The 26,896-nt window shown below is 53.5% G+C and overlaps 1 protein-coding gene and 1 long non-coding RNA gene across 19 annotated transcripts in view; one reads left to right on the forward strand and one right to left on the reverse strand.

Annotated features, from left to right (window-relative positions):
• Positions 1-26,896, forward strand: part of LOC139762809 (uncharacterized) — a 171,212-nt gene that overhangs the window by 30,221 nt on the left and 114,095 nt on the right. The gene's annotated exons all lie outside the window — the stretch shown is intronic.
• The window catches only part of LOC139762688 (carotenoid-cleaving dioxygenase, mitochondrial-like), a 67,476-nt gene that overhangs the window by 5,025 nt on the left and 35,555 nt on the right, over positions 1-26,896 (reverse strand). For all 18 annotated transcript variants that reach the window (XR_011715770.1, XR_011715762.1, XR_011715769.1 and 15 more), the window contains exons 3-8: positions 20,236-20,376; positions 14,914-15,030; positions 12,469-12,622; positions 6,584-6,792; positions 4,373-4,627; positions 1,060-1,278 (exon numbers count right to left, since the gene is read on the reverse strand). Coding sequence is in view for 1 of the 18 variants with exons in the window: in XM_071687649.1 (XP_071543750.1) it covers positions 1,060-1,278; positions 4,373-4,627; positions 6,584-6,792; positions 12,469-12,622; positions 14,914-15,030; positions 20,236-20,376 (1,095 nt within the window). In the remaining 17 variants the exon portion in view is untranslated. The remainder of the gene's footprint in view (positions 1-1,059; positions 1,279-4,372; positions 4,628-6,583; positions 6,793-12,468; positions 12,623-14,913; positions 15,031-20,235; positions 20,377-26,896) is intronic.

Raw genomic sequence — 26,896 nt, forward strand, 5'->3', positions numbered from 1 at the left:
TCATATTTCACAGGTCACGGTACAGGAGCTATACAGGTCATAGTTCACAGGTCACGGTACAGGAGCTATACAGGTCATAGTTCACAGGTCACGGTACAGGAGCTATACAGGTCATAGTTCACAGGTCACGGTACAGGAGCTATACAGGTCATAGTTCACAGGTCACGGTACATTAGGTACAAGTGTACCGTTTGGGGGATCACGTTTTACGTGTACCGTTCAGTACCTCACATTAAAGACAACAATATCTTTATATGACTCACTCATTTACAAAATAAGTCACTCATTTACAAGACTTATCACTCATTTACAAAATCACTCATTTACAAGACTTATCACTCATTTACAAAATCACTCATTTACAAGACTTATCACTCATTTACAAAATCACTCATTTACAAGACTTATCACTCATTTACAAAATCACTCATTTACAAGAATTATCACTCATTTACCAACTAAGTTAGTCATTTACAAGTCTATCAGCCATTTACGAGACAATCACTTTTACAGGACAACCACAAATTTACAGCACAGTTCCTCATTCGCAAAAGAAAATCACTCATTTACGAAACACTCAACTAAAAGTCACTCATTTACATAAAAAATTATTTAGTGATTCATATTACTTCAGGAGGCTCCACCTTCAGGGACATGTACAGTCCAGAAGGCTCCACCTTCAGGAACATGTACAGTCCAGAAGGCTCCACCTTCAGGGACATGTACAGTCCAGAAGACTCCACCTTCAGGAACATATACAGTACAGGAGCCTCCTCCTTCAGGAAGACGCACAGTACAGGAGCCTCCTCCTTCAGGAGGACGCACAGTTCAGGAGCCTCCTCCTTCAGGAGGACGCACAGTTCAGGAGCCTCCTCCTTCAGGAGGACGCACAGTACAGGAGCCTCCTCCTTCAGGAGGACGCACAGTTCAGGAGCCTCCTCCTTCAGGAGGACGCACAGTACAGGAGCCTCCTCCTTCAGGAGGACGCACAGTTCAGGAGCCTCCTCCTTCAGGAGGACGAACAGTTCAGGAGTCTCCTCCTTCAGGAGGAGGACGTACCGCGTTCTTGTAGAAGCCCTGGTCGTAGGCTCCGGTGCCGAAGACGTAGCGGTAGGCCCTCCCGCTGTGGTTGTGGTTGATGACGGGCATGTCGAAGCCCGGCTCTCCTACGTCGGCGCCCTCAACCCTGATGTAAGGGCCGCCCTGACTGCCCTTGACCTTGACGGCTGAGGCGGTGGTGCCCGGCAGCCGGACGAGCTCCTCTCCCTCAGGCACACTCTGCAAGGGCGTGAGCACACAGGGTTATTATGATGATGATAACTGTGGTCTTACTTCTGTGGTGGGTCAGGGGCGTCACTACTGTATGAGAGGGGTGTTGTGGTGCTCTGGTTGTGGTGGGTCAGGGGCGTCACTACTGTATGAGAGGGGTGTTGTGGTGCTCTGGTTGTGGTGGGTCAGGGGCGTCACTACTGTATGAGAGGGGGTGTTGTGGTGCTCTGGTTGTGGTGGGTCAGGGGCGTCACGACTGTATGAGAGGGGTGTTGTGGTGCTCTGGTTGTGGTGGGTCAGGGGCGTCACTACTGTATGAGAGGGGGTGTTGTGGTGCTCTGGTTGTGGTGGGTCAGGGGCGTCACTACTGTATGAGAGGGGGTGTTGTGGTGCTCTGGTTGTGGTGGGTCAGGGGCGTCACTACTGTATGAGAGGGGTGTTGTGGTGCCACGGTTGTGGTGGGTCAGGGGCGTCACTACTGTATGAGAGGGGTGTTGTGGTGCCACGGTTGTGGTGGGTCAGGGGCGTCACTACTGTATGAGAGGGGGTGTTGTGGTGCTCTGGTTGTGGTGGGTCAGGGGCGTCACTACTGTATGAGAGGGGTGTTGTGGTGCCACGGTTGTGGTGGGTCAGGGGCGTCACTACTGTATGAGAGGGGTGTTGTGGTGCCACGGTTGTGGTGGGTCAGGGGCGTCACTACTGTATGAGAGGGGTGTTGTGGTGCTCTGGTTGTGGTGGGTCAGGGGCGTCACTACTGTATGAGAGGGGTGTTGTGGTGCCACGGTTGTGGTGGGTAGCGCCACTAGCGTACATGGAGGGTGGGTTGGAGTGACCTTGGCTCATCTGTGAGGTGAGAGGAGTGTACGACGAAGTCAAGATAGGTTGTGGGTCGGTGAGGTGGCAGTACAACTGTCAAAGTCACAAACTCTCGCTGTCTTTACCTCGTAAGTTTTAGAAGCCATGTGTGGTTTACCCTTGTTCTGTCTCGAAGAACTTCAGTTTGCATGAAATGTGTATAGATGCTGCTGAAGTTGCGTGATATGCATATAGATGTTGCTGATGTTGTATGATATAGACATAGACCTTGCTGAAGTTGTATGATATGGATATAGACCTTGCTGAAGTTGCATAATATGGATATAGACCTTGCTGAAGTTGCATAATATGGATATAGACCTTGCTGAAGTTGCATAATATGGATATAGACCTTGCTGAAGTTGCATAATATGGATATAGACCTTGCTGAAGTTGCATAATATGGATATAGACCTTGCTGAAGTTGCATAATATGGATATAGACCTTGCTGAAGTTGCATAATATGGATATAGACCTTGCTGAAGTTGCATAATATGGATATAGACCTTGCTGAAGTTGCATAATATGGATATAGACCTTGCTGAAGTTGCATAATATGGATATAGACCTTGCTGAAGTTGCATAATATGGATATAGACCTTGCTGAAGTTGCATAATATGGATATAGACCTTGCTGAAGTTGCATAATATGGATATAGACCTTGCTGAAGTTGCATAATATGGATATAGACCTTGCTGAAGTTGCATAATATGGATTTAGACCTTGCTGAAGTTGCATAATATGGATATAGACCTTGCTGAAGTTGTATACTATGCACATAGACTTTGTTTTGCATGATGACTGATTGAAAGGCACTTGGTGTAGCGGATCATCAAGCCAGACAACAGATAAGAAAAGTTCTTATCTTATCGTCAGCGAAATATGATGTTTGGATATTCAGGTTGTAGACTGTGTGGCAGATTGTAGTCTGTGGATGGATGAACATCACCTGGTGTTGTAGATAAGGATGCATGGGAATCTATAAGCCCTTTTAAGAACACAGAACATTTAGTTATGTGACCAGAACACCCCCTACAAAGAGAACACCCTCGTAAGATACAGAAAAATCTTGATGAAGAACACCCTGTAGATCACGAGACACAACACCCACCTGTAGATCACGAGACACAACACCCACACGAGACACAACACCCACCTGTAGATCACGAGACACAACACCCACACGAGACACAACACCCACCTGTAGATCACGAGACACAACACCCACACGAGACACAACACCCACCTGTAGATCACGAGACACAACACCCACACGAGACACAACACCCACCTGTAGATCACGAGACACAACACCCACACGAGACACAACACCCACCTGTAGATCACGAGACACAACACCCACACGAGACACAACACCCACCTGTAGATCACGAGACACAACACCCACACGAGACACAACACCCACACGAGACACAACACCCACCTGTAGATCACGAGACACAACACCCACACGAGACACAACACCCACCTGTAGATCACGAGACACAACACCCACACGAGACACAACACCCACCTGTAGATCACGAGACACAACACCCACACGAGACACAACACCCACCTGTAGATCACGAGACACAACACCCACACGAGACACAACACCCACCTGTAGATCACGAGACACAACACCCCACACGAGACACAACACCCACCTGTAGATCACGAGACACAACACCCACACGAGACACAACACCCACCTGTAGATCACGAGACACAACACCCACACGAGACACAACACCCACCTGTAGATCACGAGAGACAACACCCACACGAGAGACCACACCCACACGAGACACAACACCCACACGAGAGACAACACCCACACGAGACACAACACCCACCTGTAGATCACGAGACACAACACCCACACGAGACACAACACCCACCTGTAGATCACGAGACACAACACCCACACGAGACACAACACCCACCTGTAGGTCACGAGACACAACACCCACACGAGACACAACACCCACCTGTAGATCACGAGACACAACACCCACACGAGACACAACACCCACCTGTAGGTCACGAGACACAACACCCACACGAGACACAACACCCACCTGTAGATCACGAGGCACAACACCCACACGAGACACAACACCCACCTGTAGATCACGAGACACAACACCCACACGAGACACAACACCCACACGAGACACAACACCCACACGAGACACAACACCCACACGAGACACAACACCCACACGAGACACAACACCCACCTGTAAGTCGCTGACGAGAGGAAGGACAAATCTTTTCATTTGTGGCGGGTCTTGTGTGCTGTATTCGTTCATCCTGACTTTGTTCAGGTAGAGTTTGTCGATAATGGCCGGGCTTGGGTAAGCCACCAGGTCGACCACCAGCTGGCCCTCCACCTCGAAGGTGTTGACGTGGTGGAAGACGAAGAAGGGTTGCTCACACACGTACTTGACCTTGACCACCTCACCCGTCGACTTACGGATGACGATGAACTTGACCTGGGGGGAGGGTGGGGTGAGTTGTTGACCAAAAGGACGTCCTACCTACGTCTCTCTCTCTCTCTCTCTCTCTCTCTCTCTCTCTCTCTCTCTCTCTCTCTCTCTCTCTCTCTCTCTCTCCCCCCCGTATATCACCTGAGTGTTATATTTCTTTCTTGTCTCTACCCACTCTGAGGATGTGATGATGATACGAAAGTGCACTTGTGCAACTTTGGGTGTTTCGTGTGTTCCCCCCTTCCGTGGATTCGAAGGAATGTATATGGATGCCCTTTTGGAATGTATATAGATGCCCTTTTGGAATGTATATAGATGCCCTTTTAGAATGTATATGGATGCCCTTTTGGAATATATATGGATGCCCTTTTGGAATGTATATGGATGCCCTTTTGGAATGTATATGGATGCCCTTTTTGAAGGTCTTTGGCACTGTCTTGGCCCTGTCATACCCTGAGTTACTGTCACTCGTCAATTCTCATTGACACTCAACTCCTGCCTTCGTTCCTCACCAGGCGCCACTCAGCCCACAATCATTCCTCCACTGTAACTCATCCTGTACACTTCCCCTCAGACACTCAGTTTACCCCAGTGAGGTAACTCATCCTGTACACTCCACCTCAGACACTCAGTATACCCCAGTGAGGTAACTCATCCTGTACACTTCCCCTCAGACACTCAGTATACCCCAGTGAGGTAACTCATCCTGTACACTTCCCCTCAGACACTCAGTATACCCCAGTGAGGTAACTCATCCTGTACACTTCCCCTCAGACACTCAGTATACCCCAGTGAGGTAACTCATCCTGTACACTTCACCACAGACACTCAGTATATGTGGTGTAACTCACACACACACACATACGTACATATCGGACGAGATGTCTACATGGGCGACACCCATGTACACCCCATGCGACACCCATGTACACACCATGCGACACCCATGTACACACCATGCGACACCCATGTACACCCCATGCGACACCCATGTACACACCATGCTACAACCATGTACACACCATGCGACACCCATGTACACACCATGCGACACCCATGTACACATCATGCGACACCCATGTACACACCATGCTACACCCACACACTATGCGACACCCATGTACACCCCATGCGACACCCATGTACACACCATGCTACAACCATGTACACACCATGCGACACCCATGTACACACCATGCGACACCCATGTACACATCATGCGACACCCATGTACACACCATGCTACACCCACACCCCATGCGACACCCATGTACACACCATGCGACACCCATGTACACACCATGCGACACCCATGTACACACCATGCGACACCCATGTACACACCATGCGACACCCATGTACACACCATGCGACACCCATGTACACACCATGCTACACCCATGTACACACCATGCGACACCCATGTACACACCATGCGACACCCATGTACCCCCCATGCGACACCCATGTACACACCATGCGACACCCACCTTCTCCGACACCCATGTACACACCATGCGACACCCATGTACACCCCATGCGACACCCATGTACACACCATGCGACACCCACCTTCTCCGACACCCATGTACACACCATGCGACACACATGTACACACCATGCGACACCCATGTACACACCATGCTACACCCACCTTCTCCGACACCCATGTACACACCATGCGACACCCATGTACACCCCATGCGACACCCATGTACACACCATGCGACACCCACCTTCTCCGACACCCATGTACACACCATGCGACACCCATGTACACCCCATGCGACACCCATGTACACACCATGCGACACCCATGTACACACCATGCTACACCCACACACCATGCGACACCCACCTTCTCCGACACCCATGTACACACCATGCGACACCCATGTACACACCATGCGACACCCATGTACACACCATGCGACACCCATGTACACACCATGCTACACCCACCTTCTCCTGAGGGTGCCACTCAAAGCAGTCGCTGAGAGAACGGCTCTTGAGCTGAGAGGTGGCCAGCTTCAGGGTGTTGACGAGCAGTGGCTGCTCCAGGAAGACCAAGTAATTCTCACTCAGGCCGAAGCTGTGGTAGTAGCTGTAGCATGCCTTCCAGCTGGAACTGACGGTGGCCAGCGTGCGTGCGTTCAGCCAGGGGTCAGAACCTGTGGCAGTGGGGAGGAGCAGGGTTAGCTGGGGTGGGGAGGAGCAGGGTTAGCTGGGGTGGTGGAGGGAGTGGGGAGGAGCAGGGTTAGCTGGGGTGGTGGAGGGAGGGGGGAGGAGCAGGGTTAGCTGGGGTGGTGGAGGGAGTAAGAAGGAGCAAGGTTAGCTGGGGTGGTGGAGGGAGTGGGGAGGAGCAGGGTTAGCTGGGGTGGTGGAGGAGTGGGGAGGAGCAGGGTTAGCTGGGGTGGTGGAGGGAGGGGGGAGGAGCAGGTTAGCTGGGGTGGGGAGGATAAGAAGGAGCAAGGTTAGCTGGGGTGGTGGAGGGATGGGAGGAGCAGGTTAGCTGGGTGGTGGAGTGGGGAGGAGCAGGGTTATGCTGGGTGGTGGGATGGGGAGAGCAGGTAGTTTGGAGGAGGAGGCAGGACAGTTAGCTGGGGTGGAGGGAGTGGAGAGCAGGGTTAGCTGGGTGGAGGGGTGGGCAGGAGCAGGGTTAGCTGGGGTGTGGAGGGAGTAGAAGGAGCAAGTTAGCTGGTTGGAGGAGTGGGAGGACAGGTTAGCTGGGGTGGGGAGGGAGTGGGGAGGAGCAGGTTAGCTGGGGTGGTGTGAGGGAGTGGAGGACGAGCTGGTGGTGGAGTGGGGAGGCAGGTAGTGGGGTGGGGAGGAGAGCAGGTTAGCTGGGTGTGGTGGGAGGGCAGGTTAGCTGGGTGTGAGAGAGGAGGAGCAGGGTTAGCTGGGGTGGTGGAGGGAGAGGGAGGAGCAGGGTTAGCTGGGTGGTGGAGTGGGGAGGAGCAGGATTAGCTGGGGTGGTGGAGGGAGAGGGGAGGAGCAGGGTTAGCTGGGGTGGTGGAGGGAGTGGGCAGGAGCAGGGTTAGCTGGGGTGGTGGAGTGGGGAGGAGCAGGATTAGCTGGGGTGGTGGAGGGAGTGGGGAGGAGCAGGGTTAGCTGGGGTGGTGGAGGGAGTGGGCAGGAGCAGGGTTAGCTGGGGTGGTGGAGGGAGAGGGGAGGAGCAGGGTTAGCTGGGGTGGTGGAGGGAGTGGGCAGGAGCAGGGTTAGCTGGGGTGGTGGAGGGAGAGGGGAGGAGCAGGGTTAGCTGGGGTGGTGGAGTGGGGAGGAGCAAGATTAGCTGGGGTTGTGGAGGGAGAGGGGAGGAGCAGGGTTAGCTGGGGTGGTGGAGGGAGTGGGCAGGAGCAGGGTTAGCTGGGGTGGTGGAGTGGGGAGGAGCAGGATTAGCTGGGATGGTGGAGGAGTGGGGAGGAGCAGGGTTAGCTGGGGTGGTGGAGTGGGGAGGAGCAGGGTTAGCTGGGGTGGTGGAGGGAGTGGGGCAGGAGCAGGGTTAGCTGGGTGGTGGAGGGAGTGGGGACGAGCAGGGTTAGCTGGGGTGGTGGAGGGAGTGGGGAAGAGCAGGGTTAGCTGGGGTGGTGGAGGGAGAGGGGAAGGAGCAGGGTTAGCTGGGGTGGTGGAGTGGGGAGGAGGAGCAGGGTTAGCTGGGGTGGTGGAGGGAGAGGGAGGAGCAGGGTTAGCTGGGATGGTGGAGTGGGGAGGAGCAGGGTTAGCTGGGGTGGTGGAGGGAGTGGGAAGGAGCAGGGTTAGCTGGGGTGGTGGAGGGAGTGGGGAGGAGCAGGGTTAGCTGGGGTGGTGGAGGGAGTGGGGAGGAGCAGGGTTAGCTGGGGTGGTGGAGGGAGTGGGAAGGAGCAGGGTTAGCTGGGGTGGTGGAGGGAGAGGGGAGGAGCAGGGTTAGCTGGGGTGGTGGAGGGAGTGGGAGGAGCAGGGTTAGCTGGGGTGGTGGAGGGAGTGGGAGGAGCAGGGTTAGCTGGGTGGTGGAGGGAGTGGGGAGGAGCAGGGTTAGCTGGGGTGGTGGAGGGAGTGGGAAGGAGCAGGGTTAGCTGGGGTGGTGGAGGGAGTGGGGAGGAGCAGGGTTAGCTGGGGTGGTGGAGGGAGTGGGAGAGGAGCAGGGTGGGTGGTGGAGGGAGAGGGGAGGAGCAGGGTTAGCTGGGGTGGTGGAGGGAGTGGAGAGGAGCAGGGTTAGCTGGGGTGGTGGAGGGAGTGGGAGGAGCAGGGTTAGCTGGGGTGGTGGAGGAGTGGGGAGGAGCAGGGTTAGCTGGGGTGGTGGAGGGAGAGGGAGGAGCAGGGTTAGCTGGGGTGGTGGAGGGAGTGGGAGGAGCAGGGTTAGCTGGGGTGGTGGAGGAGTGGGAGGAGCAGGGTTAGCTGGGGTGGTGGAGGGAGAGGGAGGAGCAGGGTTAGCTGGGGTGGTGGAGGGAGTGGGGAGGAGCAGGGTTAGCTGGGGTGGTGGAGTGGGGAGGAGCAGGGTTAGCTGGGGTGGTGGAGGGAGAGGGGAGGAGCAGGGTTAGCTGGGGTGGTGGAGGGAGAGGGGAGGAGCAGGGTTAGCTAGGGTGGTGGAGGGAGACTGGAGGAGCAGGGTTAGCTGGGGTGGTGGAGTGGGGAGAGGGAAGGAGCAAGGTTAGCTGGGGTGGTGGATGGAGAGGGAAGGAGCAGGGTTAGCTGGGGTGGTGGAGTGGGGAGAGGGAAGGAGCAAGGTTAGCTGGGGTGGTGGAGGGAGAGGGAAGGAGCAGGGTTAGCTGGGGTGGTGGAGTGGGGAGAGGGAAGGAGCAAGGTTAGCTGGGGTGGTGGAGGGAGAGGGAAGGAGCAGGGTTAGCTGGGGTGGAGGGAGAGGGAAGGAGCAGGGTTAGCTGGGGTGGTGGAGTAGGGAGAGGGAAGGAGCAAGGTTAGCTGGGGTGGTGGAATGGGGAGAGGGAAGGAGCAAGGTTAGCTGGGGTGGTGGAGGGAGAGGGGAGGAGCACGGTTAGCTGGGGTGGTGGAGTGGGGAGAGGGAAGGAGCAAGGTTAGCTGGGGTGGTGGAGGGAGAGGGAAGGAGCATGGTTAGCTGGGGTGGTGGAGTGGGGAGAGGGAAGGAGCAAGGTTAGCTGGGGTGGTAGAGTGGGGAGAGGGAAGGAGCAAGGTTAGCTGGGGTGGTGGAGGGAGAGGGGAGGAGCAGGGTTAACTGGGGTGGTGGAGTGGGGAGAGGGAAGGAGCAGGGTTAGCTGGGGTGGTGGAGGGAGAGGGGAGGAGCAGGGTTAGCTGGGGTGGTGGAGTGGGGAGAGGGAAGGAGCAGGGTTAGCTGGGGTGGTGGAGTGGGGAGAGGGAAGGAGCAGGGTTAGCTGGAGTGGTGGAGTGGGGAGAGGGAAGGAGCAGGGTTTGCTGGGGTGGTGGAGGGAGAGGGGAGGAGCAGGGTTAACTGGGGTGGTGGAGTGGGGAGAGAGAAGGAGCAAGGTTAGCTGGGGTGGTGGAGGAAGAGGTGATGTAGCGGGAGGGAGAGTGGTGGAGGAGGGAGAGGGAGGAGCCCTTAGATGCGGTATGACGAAGGGAGATGGGCCAGAAGAGCCCTTAGGCTCGTGTGTCCCTGGGACCTGGGATTACTTACCAGTAAGGCTGGTGTGTCCCTGGGACCTGGGATTACTTACCAGTGAGGCTAGTGTGTCTCTGGGACCTGGGATTACATACCAGTAAGGCTGGTGTGTCCCTGGGACCTGGGATTACGTACCAGTGAGGCTGGTGTGTCCCTGGGACCTGGGATTACTTACCAGTGAGGCTGGTGTGTCCCTGGGACCTGGGATTACGTACCAGTGAGGCTGGTGTGTCCCTGGGACCTGGGATTACTTACCAGTGAGGCTGGTGTGTCCTTGGGACCTGGGATTACTTACCAGTGAGGCTGGTGTGTCCTTGGGACCTGGGATTACTTACCAGTGAGGCTGGTGTGTCCCTGGGACCTGGGATTACTTACCAGTGAGGCTGGTGTGTCCCTGGGACCTGGGATTACTTAGAAGTAAGGCTGGTGTGTCCCTGGGACCTGGGATTACTTACCAGTAAGGCTGGTGTGTCCTTGGGACCTGGGATTACGTACCAGTGAGGCTGGTGTGTCCCTGGGACCTGGGATTACGTACCAGTGAGGCTGGTGTGTCCCTGGGACCTGGGATTACTTACCAGTGAGGCTGGTGTGTCCTTGGGACCTGGGATTACTTACCAGTGAGGCTGGTGTGTCCCTGGGACCTGGGATTACTTACCAGTGAGGCTGGTGTGTCCTTGGGACCTGGGATTACTTATCAGTAAGGCTGGTGTGTCCCTGGGACCTGGGGATTACTTACCAGCGAGGCTAGTGTCTCTAGGACCTGGGGATTACTTATCAGTGAGGCTAGTGTGTCCCTGGGACCTGGGATTACTTACCAGCGAGGCTGGTGTGTCTCTGGGACCTGGGATTACTTACCAGTAAGGCTGGTGTCTCCTTGGGACCTGGGATTACTAACCAGTAAGGCTGGTGTGTCCCTGGGACCTGGGATTACTTACCAGTAAGGCTGGTGTGTCCCTGGGACCTGGGATTACTTACCAGTAAGGCTAGTGTGTCCCTGGGACCTGGGATTACTTATCAGTGAGGCTGGTGTGCCCTTGGGACCTGGGATTACTTATCAGTGAGGCTGGTGTGCCCTTGGGACCTGGGATTACTTACCAGTGAGGCTAGTGTGTCTCTGGGACCTGGGATTACTTACCAGAGAGGCTGGTGTGTCTCTGGGACCTGGGGATTACTTACCAGTGAGGCTGGTGTCTCCTTGGGACCTGGGATTACTTATCAGTGAGGCTGGTGTGTCCCTGGGACCTGGGGATTACTTACCAGTGAGGCTAGTGTGTCCCTGGGACCTGGGATTACTTACCAGTGAGGCTGGTGTGTCCTTGGCACCTGGGATTACTTACCAGTGAGGCTAGTGTCACCCTGGGACCTGGGGATTCCTTACCAGTAAGGCTGGTGTGTCCTTGGGACCTGGGGATTACTTACCAGTGAGGCTAGTGTGTCTCTGGGACCTGGGATTACTTACCAGTGAGGCTAGTGTCTTCCTGGGACCTGGGGATTACTTACCAGTGAGGCTAGTGTGTCTCTGGGACCTGGGGATTACTTACCAGCGAGGCTGGTGTGTCCCTGGGACCTGGGATTACTTACCAGCGAGGCTAGTGTCTCTAGGACCTGGGGATTACTTACCAGTAAGGCTGGTGTGTCTCTGGGACCTGGGGATTACTTACCAGTGAGGCTGGTGTCTCCTTGGGACCTGGGGATTACTTACCAGTGAGGCTGGTGTCTCCTTGGGACCTGGGGATTACTTACCAGTGAGGCTAGTGTCTCCCTGGGACCTGGGGATTACTTACCAGTGAGGCTAGTGTGTCTCTGGGACCTGGGGATTACTTACCAGAGAGGCTGGTGTCTCCTTGGGACCTGGGGATTACTTATCAGTAAGGCTGGTGTGTCTCTGGGACCTGGGGATTACTTACCAGTGAGGCTGGTGTCTCCTTGGGACCTGGGGATTACTTACCAGTGAGGCTGGTGTCTCCTTGGGACCTGGGGATTACTTACCAGTGAGGCTAGTGTCTCCCTGGGACCTGGGGATTACTTACCAGTGAGGCTAGTGTGTCTCTGGGACCTGGGGATTACTTACCAGAGAGGCTGGTGTCTCCTTGGGACCTGGGGATTACTTACCAGTGAGGCTGGTGTGTCTCTGGGACCTGGGGATTACTTACCAGAGAGGCTGGTGTCTCCTTGGGACCTGGGGATTACTTATCAGTGAGGCTAGTGTGTCCCTGGGACCTGGGATTACTTACCAGTGAGGCTAGTGTGTCCCTGGGACCTGGGGATTACTTACCAGCGAGGCTGGTGTCCTTAGAGGGTGGGACCCTGACGATGTTGTACTTGGGACCACTGAGGAAGGAACATCCCAGGTTGTAGGTGGTGCCGGTGGAGTCGGTCATCGGGTGTGAGGAGGCGAAGTTGACGCCCATCACCTTACCCAGATCCACCTGTGGCGTTGACGAAGAGCATGACACACACACACAAACACACACACACTCTGTATGTCCTCCACTTTCTCGAGGTGGATCATGGCATACATATGATCAGCAATTAACTTGTTACAAGTATTTCACAACTCAGTGTCATTATATAGGGTGGTGTTTCAGGTCATTATATGGGGTGGTGTTTCTGGTCATTATATGGGGTGATGTTTCAGGTCATTATTTAGGGTGATGTTTCAGATCATTGTCATTATATGGGGTGATGTTTCAGATCATTATCATTATATAGGGTGATGTTTCAGATCATTGTCATTATATGGGGTGATGTTTCAGGTCATTGTCATTATATGGGGTGATGTTTCAGATCATTATCATTATATAGGGTGATGTTTCAGGTCATTGTCATTATATAGGGTGGTGTTTCAGGTCAGTGTCATTATATGAGGTGGTGTTTCAGGTCAGTGTCATTATATAGGGTGGTGTTTCAGGTCAGTCATTATATAGGGTGGTGTTTCAGGTCAGTCATTATATAGGGTGGTGTTTCAGGTCAGTCATTATATGGGTTGGTGTTTCAGGTCAGTGTCGTTATATAGGGTGGTGTTTCAGGTCAGTCATTATATAGGGTGGTGTTTCAGGTCAGTCATTATATAGGGTGGTGTTTCAGGTCAGTGTCATTATATAGAGTGGTGTTTCAGGTCAGTGTCATTATATAGGGTGATGTTTCAGGTCAGTGTCATTATATGGGTTGGTGTTTCAGGTCAGTGTCATTATATAGGGTGGTTTCAGGTCAGTCATTATATAGGGTAGTGTTTCAGGTCAGTGTCATTATATAGGGTGGTGTTTCAGGTCATTGTCATTATATAGGATGGTCTTTCAGGTCAGTGTCATTATATGGGTTGGTGTTTCAGGTCAGTGTCATTATATGGGTTGGTGTTTCAGGTCAGTGTCATATATGGGTCTTTCAGGTCAGTGTCATTATATGGGTTGGTGTTTCAGGTCAGTGTCATTATATGGGTTGGTGTTTCAGGTCAGTGTCATTATATAGGGTAGTGTTTCAGGTCAGTGTCATTATATGGGGTGATGTTTCAGGTCATTGTTATTATATGGGGTGATGTTTCAGGTCAGTGTCATTATATGGGGTGGTGTTTCAGGTCAGTGTCATTATATAGGGTGGTGTTTCAGGTCAGTCATTATATAGGGTGATGTTTCAGGTCAGTGTCATTATATGGGTTGGTGTTTCAGGTCAGTGTCATTATATGGGGTGATGTTTCAGGTCATTGTTATTATATGGGGTGATGTTTCAGGTCAGTGTCATTATATGGGGTGATGTTTCAGGTCAGTGTCATTATATGGGGTGGTGTTTCAGGTCATTGTCATTATATGGGGTGGTGTTTCAGGTCCTTGTTATTATATGGGGTGATGTTTCAGGTCATTGTTATATGGGGTGATGTTTCAGGTCCTTGTTATTATATGGGGTGATGTTTCAGGTCATTGTTATATGGGGTTGTGTTTCAGGTCAGTGTCATTATATGGGGTGGTGTTTCAGGTCATTGTCATTATATGGGGTGGTGTTTCAGGTCCTTGTTATTATATGGGGTGATGTTTCAGGTCAGTGTTATATGGGGTGGTGTTTCAGGTCCTTGTTATTATATGGGGTGATGTTTCAGGTCATTGTTATATGGGTTGGTGTTTCAGGTCAGTGTCATTATATGGGGTGGTGTTTCTGGTCTACCATGGTATAGGGTGTCTGGTCTACCATGGTGTGGGGTGCGTGGTCTACCATGGTGTGGGGTGTGTGGTCTACCATGGTGTGGGGTGTGTGGTCTACCATGGTGTGAGTGCGTGGTCTACCATGGTGTGGGGTGTCTGGTCTACCATGGTGTGAGGTGCGTGGTCTACCATGGTGTGGAGTGCGTGGTCTACCATGGTGTGGGGTGTCTGGTCTACCATGGTGTGAGGTGCGTGGTCTACCATGGTGTGAGGTGCGTGGTCTACCATGGTGTGAGGTGCGTGGTCTACCATGGTGTGGAGTGCGTGAGGTGTCTGGTCTACCATGGTGTGGGGTGCGTGAGGTGTCTGGTCTACCATGGTGTGGGGTGCGTGGTCTACCATGGTGTGAGGTGCGTGGTCTACCATGGTGTGAGGTGCGTGGTCTACCATGGTGTGAGGTGCGTGGTCTACCATGGTGTGGGGTGCGTGAGGTGTCTGGTCTACCATGGTGCGTGAGGTGTCTGGTCTACCACAGCATGAGGTGCGTGGTGCAGCACGAGGGGGTAGTAGTAGAGTGCGTGGCTCACCTTCTCCTTGGTGTCGAGTGTGTTGGGGTCTATCTTCCTGATGTAGCAGGTCTCGGAGGAGACGAAGAGCTGGTCCTCCACACACACAATGTTGCTCGACGCGTTATCTGTCATCTCCTGTACGGGGGAGGCACCAACACCCACTGTTATCACTTGATCACCACTGAGGTCACCACTGGCGCCACTGTGGTCACCACTGGCGCCACTGTGGTCACCACTGGCGCCACTGTGGTCACCACTGCCGCCACTGTGGTCACCACTGGCGCCACTGAGGTCACCACTGGCGCCACTGTGGTCACCACTGCCGCCACTGTGGTCACCACTGGCGCCACTGTGGTCACCACTGGCGCCACTGAGGTCACCACTGGCGCCACTGTGGTCACCACTGCCGCCACTGTGGTCACCACTGGCGCCACTGAGGTCAACAGTAGCGCCACTGAGGTCACCACTGGCGCCACTGAGGTCACCAGTGGCGCCACTGAGGTCACCAGTGGTGCCACTGAGGTCACCACTGGCGCCACTGTGGTCACCACTGCCGCCACTGTGGTCACCAGTGGTGCCACTGAGGTCACCAGTGGTGCCACTGAGGTCAACAGTGATGTCACTGAGGTCACCAGTGGTGCCACTGAGGTCACCAGTGATGTCACTGACATTGTTCTTATAGATAGTAATATATGATTATTCCCTTAGTGTTGAAATGATGATTTTCACTATACTATCCAGTGGCTCGCACTTCTCCAGCCACTTTTCCACACCTCTCCAGCCACTCCTCCACACCTCTCCAGCCACTACTCCACACCTCTCCAGCCACTACTCCACACCTCTCCAGCCACTCCTCTACACCTCTCCAGCCACTACTCCACACCTCTCCAGCCACTCCTCCACACCTCTCCAGCCACTCCTCTACACCTCTCCAGCCACTACTCCACACCTCTCCAGCCACTCTTCTACACCTCTCCAGCCACTACTCCACACCTCTCCAGCCACTACTCCACACCTCTCCAGCCACTGTTCCACGCCACTCCAGCCACTCCTCCACACCTCTCCAGCCACTAATCTACACCTCTCCAGCCACTACTCTACACCTCTCCAGCCACTTATGCTCCCACCTCTCCAGCAGATATTTTTCCTCTGACCAGCTGGTTCACAGGGTTCCATTCGTCCCAATTTGGATATATATATATATATATATATATATATATATATATATATATATATATATATATATATATATATATATATATATATTTATATATATATATATATATATATATATATATATATATATATATATATATATATATATATATATCCGGGATGGCTATTCTTCTACCTATCCCTGAGCCAGAGGGATGATCAAGACCCCCCCCCCATCTGGATAGATTTCTCGTATTTTCGTCATTCGTCCCCATCTATCCACCATCAATCACCTGTCTATCCACCATCATGTTGCTCTTTTCGTCCTCTCTCTCTCTCTCTCTCTCTCTCTCTCTCTCTCTCTCTCTCTCTCTCTCTCTCTCTCTCTCTCTCTCTCTCTCCCTGGACGGGGGTACGCGCGGGTCCTGTTCGTCGTCGAGCCTGGGAGGGCGCGGTATGAGGGGCAGGGTCCTTGGCCAGGGCATTGACGTCGTCGGGTTCGACCCTCCCTCCCGCGCCCTCCCTCCCGCGCCCTCCCTCCGGCGCCATACCACACCACGGCATTCCTGCTGTTACCTGGTCCCTCCCTCACTCCCTCACTCCCTCCTTCCCTCCCTCCCTCACTCCCTCCTTCCCTCCCTTCCGCGCCATACCACACCACGGCATTTTCTCCTGTTACCTGGTCCCTCCCTCACTCCTTCCCTCCCTCCCTCATTCCCTCCTTCCATCCCTCCCTCCCTCCTTCCCTCCCTCCCTGAAGCCATCACCCACCCCTCACTCCCCCTCCACATACACACACGCCCCTCCATCTGCCTCCTTGAGGACGAGTAAGGAGTGTGTTGCTGCCTGAGTGTGTTGCTGCCCGAGTGTGTTGCTGCCCGAGTGTGTTGCTGCCTGAGTGTGTTGCTGCCTGAGTGTGTTGCTGCCTGAGTGTGTTGCTGCCTGAGTGTGTTGCTGCCCGAGTGTGTTGCTGCCTGAGTGTGTTGCTGCCTGAGTGTGTTGCTGCCTGAGTGTGTTGCTGCTTGAGTGTGTTGCTGCCTGAGTGTGTTGCTGCCCGAGTGTGTTGCTGCCTGAGTGTGATGCTGCCTGAGTGTGTTGCTGCCTGAGTGTGTTGCTGCCTGAGTGTGTTGCTGCCTGAGTGTGATGCTGCCTGAGTGTGTTGCTGCCTGAGTGTGTTGCTGCCTGAGTGTGTTGCTGCTCGAGTGTGTTGCTGCCTGAGTGTGTTGCTGCCTGAGTGTGTTGCTGCCTGAGTGTGTAGCTGCCTGAGTGTGTTGCTGCCTGAGTGTGTTGCTGCTCGAGTGTGTTGCTGCCTGAGTGTGTTGCTGCCTGAGTGTGTTGCTGCCTGAGTGTGTTGCTGCCTGAGTGTGTTGCTGCCGAGTGTGTTGCTGCCTGAGTGTGTTGCTGCCTGAGTGTGTTGCTGCTCGAGTGTGTTGCTGCCTGAGTGTGTTGCTGCCTGAGTGTGTTGCTGCCTGAGTGTGTTGCTGCCTGAGTGTGTTGCTGCCCGAGTGTGTTGCTGCCTGAGTGTGTTGCTGCCTGAGTGTGTTGCTGCCTGAGTGTGTTGCTGCCCGAGTGTGTTGCTGCCCGAGTGTGTTGCTGCCCGAGTGTGTTGCTGCCTGAGTGTGTTGCTGCCTGAGTGTGTTGCTGCCTGAGTGTGTTGCTGCCTGAGTGTGTTGCTGCCTGAGTGTGTTGCTGCCCGAGTGTGTTGCTGCCTGAGTGTGTTGCTGCCTGAGTGTGTTGCTGCCTGAGTGTGTTGCTGCCTGAGTGTGTTGCTGCCTGAGTGTGTTGCTGCCTGAGTGTGTTGCTGCCTGAGTGTGTTGCTGTCTGAGTGTGTTGCTGCCTGAGTGTGTTGCTGCCTGAGTGTGTTGCTGCCCGAGTGTGTTGCTGCCTGAGTGTGTTGCTGCCTGAGTGTGTTGCTGCCTGAGTGTGTTGCTGCCCGAGTGTGTTGCTGCCTGAGTGTGTTGCTGTCTGAGTGTGTTGCTGCCTGAGTGTGTTGCTGCCTGAGTGTGTTGCTGCCTGAGTGTGTTGCTGCCCGAGTGTGTTGCTGCCTGAGTGTGTTGCTGCCTGAGTGTGTTGCTGCCTGAGTGTGTTGCTGCCTGAGTGTGTTGCTGCCCGAGTGTGTTGCTGCCTGAGTGTGTTGCTGCCTGAGTGTGTTGCTGCCCGAGTGTGTTGCTGCCTGAGTGTGTTGCTGTCTGAGTGTGTTGCTGCCCGAGTGTGTTGCTGCCCGAGTGTGTTGCTGCCCGAGTGTGTTGCTGCCTGAGTGTGTTGCTGCCTGAGTGTGTTGCTGCCCGAGTGTGTTGCTGCCTGAGTGTGTTGCTGCCTGAGTGTGTTGCTGCCTGAGTGTGTTGCTGCCCGAGTGTGTTGCTGCCTGAGTGTGTTGCTGCCTGAGTGTGTTGCTGCCTGAGTGTGTTGCTGCCCGAGTGTGTTGCTGCCTGAGTGTGTTACTGCCTGAGTGTGTTGCTGCCTGAGTGTGTTGCTGCCCGAGTGTGTTGCTGCCCGAGTGTGTTGCTGCCTGAGTGTGTTGCTGCCCGAGTGTGTTGCTGCCTGAGTGTGTTGCTGCCTGAGTGTGTTGCTGCCTGAGTGTGTTGCTGCCTGAGTGTGTTACTGCCTGAGTGTGTTGCTGCCCGAGTGTGTTGCTGCCCGAGTGTGTTGCTGCCCGAGTGTGTTGCTGCCCGAGTGTGTTGCTGCCCGAGTGTGTTGCTGCCTGAGTGTGTTGCTGCCTGAGTGTGTTGCTGCCTGAGTGTGTTGCTGCCTGAGTGTGTTGCTGCCCGAGTGTGTTGCTGCCTGAGTGTGTTGCTGCCTGAGTGTGTTGCTGCCTGAGTGTGTTGCTGCCCGAGTGTGTTGCTGCCTGAGTGTGTTGCTGCCTGAGTGTGTTGCTGCCTGAGTGTGTTGCTGCCCGAGTGCGTGTCTATCCTCGAACCACCAGCTCACAGCAATAACTCATTTATTGACCTTATTTCCGGGTGCTATGGTCGTGTTAACCATTATATCCGGGTTCCAGAACCCAGCTGGTTTTATATTGTATTTCCCTCCAGCTCTTCATCTACTTACACTTGATTTCTAAGTATGCCTTGACCACGACGGTACGACCCTTGAACACAGCAATACGACCCTTGAACACGACGGTACGACCCTTGAGCACAGCGGTACGACCCTTGAGCACAGCGGTACGATCCTTGAGCACGACGGTACGACCCTTGAGCACAACGGTACGACCCTTGAGCACAATGGTACGACCCTTGAGCACAGCGGTACGACCCTTGAGCACAGCGGAACGACCCTTGAGCGCAGCGGTACGACCCTTGAGCACGACGGTACGACCCTTGAGCACAGCGGTCAGGTGGTCCTAGCCAGATGGGGGTCGCCAACAGTCGTTCTTCGAGGGTCGTCCTGCCATCATGACCGTAGGTCGTATCCTCGTAGTCAGAGGTCGTCCATACAGCGGTGAGATGTGTAGGGTCGTCCCACAGGACACCAATTCAGTCCTTGATCACAAGAGAAAGAGCACACACACACACACACACACACACACACACACACACACACACACACACTTACACACGCACTCTAGAGTGCGTTGGAGGACTTACAAAGTGGGAGAACATGTTCATGGGTCGTACCGTCGTGCTCGAGGGTCGTACCGTGGTAGTACACACACACACACACACACACACACACACACACACACACACACACACACACACACTTACACACGCACTCTAGAGTGCGTTGAAGGACTTACAAAGTGGGAGAACGTGTTCATGGATCGTACCGTCGTGCTGGAGGGTCGTACCGTGATGGTACACACACACACACACACACACACACACACACACACACACACACACACACTTACACACACACACACACTTACACACGCACTCTAGAGTGCGTTGAAGGACTTACAAAGTGGGAGAACATGTTCATGGGTCGTACCGTCGTGCTCGAGGGTCGTACCGTGGTGGTACACACACACACACACACACACACACACACACACACACACACACACACACACACACACACACACACACTTACACACGCACTCTAGAGTGCGTTGAAGGACTTACAAAGTGGGAGAACGTGTTCATGGGTCGTACCGTCGTGCTCGAGGGTCGTACCGTGGTGGTACACACACACACACACACACACTTACACACGCACTCTAGAGTGCGTTGGAGGACTTACAAAGTGGGAGAACATCCTGGAGAAGATATTCTTGCATGGGTCTGGGTAACAGTGGGTCCCGAACTCGGTGTAGATGGGACGCTCCGCCACGCACGCCTTCTTGTACGCGTCCGAACGCAAGTACTTGGACCGGAAAGTGACCTGGGAGATAGAGATGGGAGATAGGGAGATGAACCATGGGAGATTATCTCCCGGGAGATTACAAGGGGAGAAATCCTACTTCATGGGCCTGTGATTGGGAGATGGGGTGGGAGAGATGGGGAGATGAGGTGGAACAGAGAGAAAGGGAGATTAATTAGTGCCAGGGAGATGAGCCGTGGGAGATTATCTCCCGGGAGATTACAAGGGGAGAAATCCTACTTCTTGGACCTGTGATTGGGAGATGAGGTGGAACAGAGAGAGAGAGGGAGATTAATTAGCGCCAGGGAGATGAACCTTGGGAGATTATTTCCCCGGAGATTACAAGGGGAGAAATCCTACGTTTTGAGGGGATTTAACAAGATGGTTCCTGGTTATGGTTGAGGATATAGCATTTTTCTTGGTAATTCTATGGTCGTCTTTTGAGAATTAACGTAATTTCTTAGTGGATTTTTTTGAACCTGGATTGATGGGAGATAAATCCGTAATGTTTGTGTATATCAAAGGGGGAGGGATTTCATCTTGGTGAATTTGCTGGGGATTACTTCCCCCTGTGGAGGAGGTTTGAGACTGTGAAGGGATTTATGTCCAAAAATCTAAAAAGAGGGATTATCATGCGTACAGGCAATAGGGAGGGATTTATATACCCCAGGGATTTACGGGAATTTATATACCCCCAGGGATTTACGGGAATTTATATACCCGAGGGATTTACGGGAATTTATATAACCCGAGGGATTTACGGGAATTTTGAGAAAGGGAGGCTGATCTAGAGATGAAAGGAGGGATTTATATATTATCTCTGATGGAAATTGTTGGGTCTACGGAGGTTCGTCGTGTCATAATGGAGGACATAAAGACCACAGTGATATTTCCAGCAGGGTAGCGCTATATCCCCCTGAGCGGGGGGGGGGGGGGAGGCCAGACACCTGCTGGAATTTTCAGGAATTCTCATCGCTGGCCTTCCTGCTGCCTCTCCTTGTCGGCCTTCCTATTGCCTCTTTCATCGCTGGCCTTCCTATTGCCTCTTTCATCGCTGGCCTTCCTATTGCCTCTTCCATCGCTGGCCTTCCTATTGCCTCTTTCATCGCTGGCCTTCCTATTGCCTCTTTCATCGCTGGCCCTCCTATTGCCTCTCATCGCTGGCCTTTCCATCCCTCTCATCTCTTGGCCATTCTATCCCTCTCATCCCTGGCCATCCTAACCCTCTCATCTCTGGACCATCATATCCCTCTCATCGCTGGCCATCCTAACCCTCTCATCTCTGGGCCATCATATCCCTCTCATCTCTGGACCATCATATCCCTCTCATCGCTGGCCATCCTAACCCTCTCATCTCTGGGCCATCATATCCCTCTCATCTCTGGGCCATCATATCCCTCTCATCTCTGGGCCATCATATCCCTCTCATCTCTGGGTCATCATATCCCTCTCACCTCTGGGCCATCATAACCCTCTCACCTCTGGGCCATCATAACCCTCTCATCTCTGGGCCATCATATCCCTCTCATCTCTGGGCCATCATATCCCTCTCATCTCTGGGTCATCATATCCCTCTCATCGCTGGCCATCTTTATCAATCATAACAATTATCCCACCTGGGCGATAATGGAAGGCCACTATCGCTGGAAATCCTGCTCTTCACTGGAAATTCATTTCTTATCCAACTCACTCGCGGGATCATGACAAGATAAGAAAGATAAGCTGATAACTGGGGACCTAGAGTTGAAATAGACAGTGGACATGGGATGGAAAGGGGGATTTTCCACTCCGTCTATGGACGTGGGATGGAAATGGGGAAATGGGGAGGAAGGGGATTGAATGTCCAGACATGTTTTTGAGCACACATGGAGGTGAGGGGCGTGAGTGTGTGTGTGGACATGGGATGGAAAGGGGGATTTCCACTCCGTCTATGGACGTGGGGTGGAAATGGGGAAATGGGGAGGAAGGGAAGGGGGATTGAATGTCCAGACGTGTTTTGAGCACACATGGAGGTGAGGGGCGTGAGTGTGTGTGTGGACCTGGGATGGAAAGGGGGGTTTCCACTCCGTCTATGGACGTGGGATGGAAATGGGGAAATGGGGAAATGGGGAGGAAGGGGATAGAATGTCCAGACATGTTTTTGAGCACACATGGAGGTGAGGGGCGTGAGTGTGTGTGTGGACATGGGATGGAAAGGGGGATTTCCACTCTGTCTATGGACGTGGGATGGAAATGGGGAAATGGGGAGGAAGGGGGATAGAATGTCCAGACATGTTTTGAGCACACATGGAGGTGAGGGGCGTGAGTGTGTGTGTGGACCTGGGATGGAAAGGGGGGTTTCCACTCCGTCTATGGACGTGGGGTGGAAATGGGGAAATGGGGAGGAAGGGGGATAGAATGTCCAGACGTGTTTTTGAGCACACATGGAGGTGAGGGGTGTGAGTGTGTGTGTGGACCTGGGATGGAAAGGGGGATTTCCACTCTGTCTATGGACGTGGGATGGAAATGGGGAAATGGGGAAGAAGGGGGATAGAATGTCCAGACGTGTTTTTGAGCACACATGGAGGTGAGTGTGTGTGTGATGAGTGGCACCATTTCATGAGCTCAGAAATGTGAGTTAGATGAAACCTTGTCCCAGGACACGTGGACACCACTGGGTAAATCCTCTCCAGGACACGTGGGCACCACTGGGTAAATCCTCTCCAGGACACGTGGGCACCACTGGGTAAATCCTCTCCAGGACACGTGGACACCACTGGGTAAATCCTCTCCAGGACACGTGGACACCACTGGGTAAATCCTCTCCAGGACACGTGAACGCCACTGGGTAAATCCTCTCCAGGACACGTGGACACAACGGGGTAAATCCTCTCAAGGGCACGTGGATACCACTAGGTAAATCCTCTCCAGGACACGTGGGCACCGCTGGGTAAATCCTCTCCAGGGCACGTGAACGCCACTGGGTAAATCCTCTCCAGGACACGTGGGCACCACTGGGTAAATCCTCTCCAGGACACGTGGACACCACTAGGTAAATCCTCTCAAGGGCACGTAGACACCACTGGGTAAATCCTCTCCAGGACACGTGGACACCACTGAGTAAATCCTCTCCAGGACACGTGGGCACCACTGGGTAAATCCTCTCCAGGACACGTGGGCACCACTGGGTAAATCCTCTCCAGGACACGTGAACACCACTGAGTAAATCCTCTCCAGGACACGTGAACACTACTGAGTAAATCCTCTCCAGGACACGTGAACAAAACTGAGTAAATCCTCTCCAGGACACGTGAACACTACTGAGTAAATCCTCTCCAGGACACGTGGGCACCACTGGGTAAATCCTCTCCAGGACACGTGAACACCACTGGGTAAATCCTCTCCAGGACACGTGAACACCACTGAGTAAATCCTCTCCAGGACACTTGAACACCACTGGGTAAATCCTCTCCAGGACACGTGAACACCACTGGGTAAATCCTCTCCAGGACACGTGAACACTCAGGTGATGAGAACAAAAGGGAACAAAAGACAGTCAAAGTATACATAGAGAGAACAAAATGGAAAGTATATGATCATACAAATTATATAAATATATATCCATCACTGACATTATATTCATTCTATATAAACTACCAAGATGATTATTGATTCTATTATTATTATTATAATTGTTATTATTATTAATAATATCATTATTATTATTATTTTATTATTAATATTGTTATTATTATTATTATTATTATTATTATTATTATTATTATTATTACTATTGTCTTTTTATTAATATTATTATTATTATTATTATTATTATTATTATTATTATTATTATTATTATTAATGTTATTATCATTATTACACTTAATCGCTGTTTCCTGCGTCAGCGAGGTAGCGCCCACACACACCCACACGTACACATGTGGTGGGCAGCACAGCTGGAAATAGCGTCAGTCACACGTGTTGGGCAACAGCTGGAGCTGCATTGTTGCCATCTGGAGGCCCGCAGCTGGAACCCTACCCCCCTCCCCCCCTAGTTGCGTCACAGTTGCACCAGGGAAGTATAGATCACACCAGCTGTGGCTTCCCACCTGCACCACTGCCACAATCACCAGCTGTGGCTTCCCCCCTGCACCACTGCCACAATCACCAGCTGTGGCTTCCCACCTGCACCACTGCCACAATCACCAGCTGTGGCTTCCCCCTGCACCACTGCCACAATCACCAGCTGTGACGACTCGTGCACCACTGCCACAATCACCAGCTGTGACGACTCGTGCACCACTGCCACAATCACCAGCTGTGACGACTCGTGCACCACTGCCACAATCACCAGCTGTGACGACTCGTGCACCACTGCCACAATCACCAGCTGTGACGACTCGTGCACCACTGCCACAGTCACCAGCTATGACGACTCGTGCACCACTGCCACGATCACCAGCTGTGGTGGCTGGCCAGGTGGTGGCTGTTTGGTGTTCACACCCCCACCACCACCACCACCACCATCACCACTACCATCACCACCACTACCAATACAATCACCACCACCATCACCACTATAACCACTCTCCCTCACCACTACCACTACCACTCTCCCTCACCACCACCACTACCACTCTCCCTCACCACTACCACTACCACTCTCCCTCACCACCACCACTACCACTCTCCCTCACCACCACCACTACCACTACCACTCTCCCTCACCACCACCACTACCACTCTCCGTCACCACCACCACTACCACTACCACTCTCCCTCACCACTACCACTACCACTACCACTCTCCCTCACCACCACCACTACCACTACCACTCTCCCTCACCACCACCACCACCACTACCACTCTCCCTCACCACCACCACTACCACTACCACTCTCCCTCACCACCACCACTACCACTACTACTCCCTCCACCACCACCACTACCACTACCACTCTCCCTCACCACCACCACTACCACTCTCCCTCACCACAACCACTCTCCCTCACCACTACCACTACCACTACCACTCTCCCTCACCACCACCACTACCACTACCACTCTCCCTCACCACCACCAACCACCACTACCACTCTCCCTCACCACCACCACACCACTACCACTCTCCCTCACCACCACCACTACCACTACCCTACATCTCCCTCACCACCACCACTCCACTACCACTCCCCTCACCACCACCACTACCACTACACTCTCCCTCACCACCACCACTACCACTACCTCCCTCCACACCACCACTACCACTACCACTCTCCCTCACCACCACCACTACCACTACCACTCTCCCTCACCACCACCACTACTACTCTCCCTCCACCACCACTACCACTACCACCCTCACCACCACCACTACCACTACCACTCTCCCTCACCACCACCACCACCACTACCACTCTCCCTCACCACCACCACTACCACTACCCTCCTCACCACCACCACTACCACTACCACTCTCCTCACCACCACCACTACCACTACCACTCTCCTCACCACCACTACCACTACCACTCTCCCTCACCACCACCCACTACCACTCCACTCCCATCACCACTACCACTACCACTCTCCTCACCACCACCACTACCACTACCACTCTCCCTCACCACCACCACTACCACTACCACTCTCCCTCACCACCACCACTACCACTACCACTCTCCCTCACCACCACCACTACCACTCTCCCTCACTACCACTACCACTCTCCCTCACCACTACCACTACCACTCTCCCTCACCACCACCACTACCACTACCACTCTCCCTCACCACCACCACCACCACTACCACTCTCCCTCACCACCACCACTACCACTACCACTCTCCCTCACCACCACCACTACACTACCACTCTCCCTCACCACCACCACTACCACTCTCCCTCACCACCACCACTACCACTTACCACTCTCCCTCACCACCACCACTACCACTACCACTCTCCCTCACCACCACCACTACCACTACCACTCTCCCTCACCACCACCACTACCACTACCACCCTCACCACCACCACTACCACTACCACTCTCCCTCCACCACCACTACCACTACCACTCTCCCTCACTACCACCACCACCACCACTACCACTCTCCCTCACTACCACCACAACCACCACTACCACTCTCCCTCACCACTACCACTACCACTCTCCCTCACCACCACCACTACCACTACCACTCTCCCTCACCACCACCACTACCACTACCACTCTCCCTCACCACCACCACTACCACTACCACTCTCCCTCACCACCACCACTACCACTACCACTCTCCCTCACCACCACCACCACCACTCTCCCTCACCACCACCACTACCACTACCACTCTCCCTCACCACCACCACTACCACTACCACTCTCCCTCACCACCACCACTACCACTACCACTCTCCCTCACCACCACCACTACCACTACCACTCTCCCTCACCACCACCACTACCACTCTCCCTCACCACCACCACTACCACTACCACTCTCCCTCACCACCACCACTACCACTACCACTCTCCCTCACCACCACCACTACCAC

Source organism: Panulirus ornatus, chromosome 44 (genome assembly GCF_036320965.1).
Source record: "Panulirus ornatus isolate Po-2019 chromosome 44, ASM3632096v1, whole genome shotgun sequence".
Classification (NCBI taxonomy): Eukaryota; Metazoa; Arthropoda; class Malacostraca; order Decapoda; family Palinuridae; genus Panulirus; species Panulirus ornatus.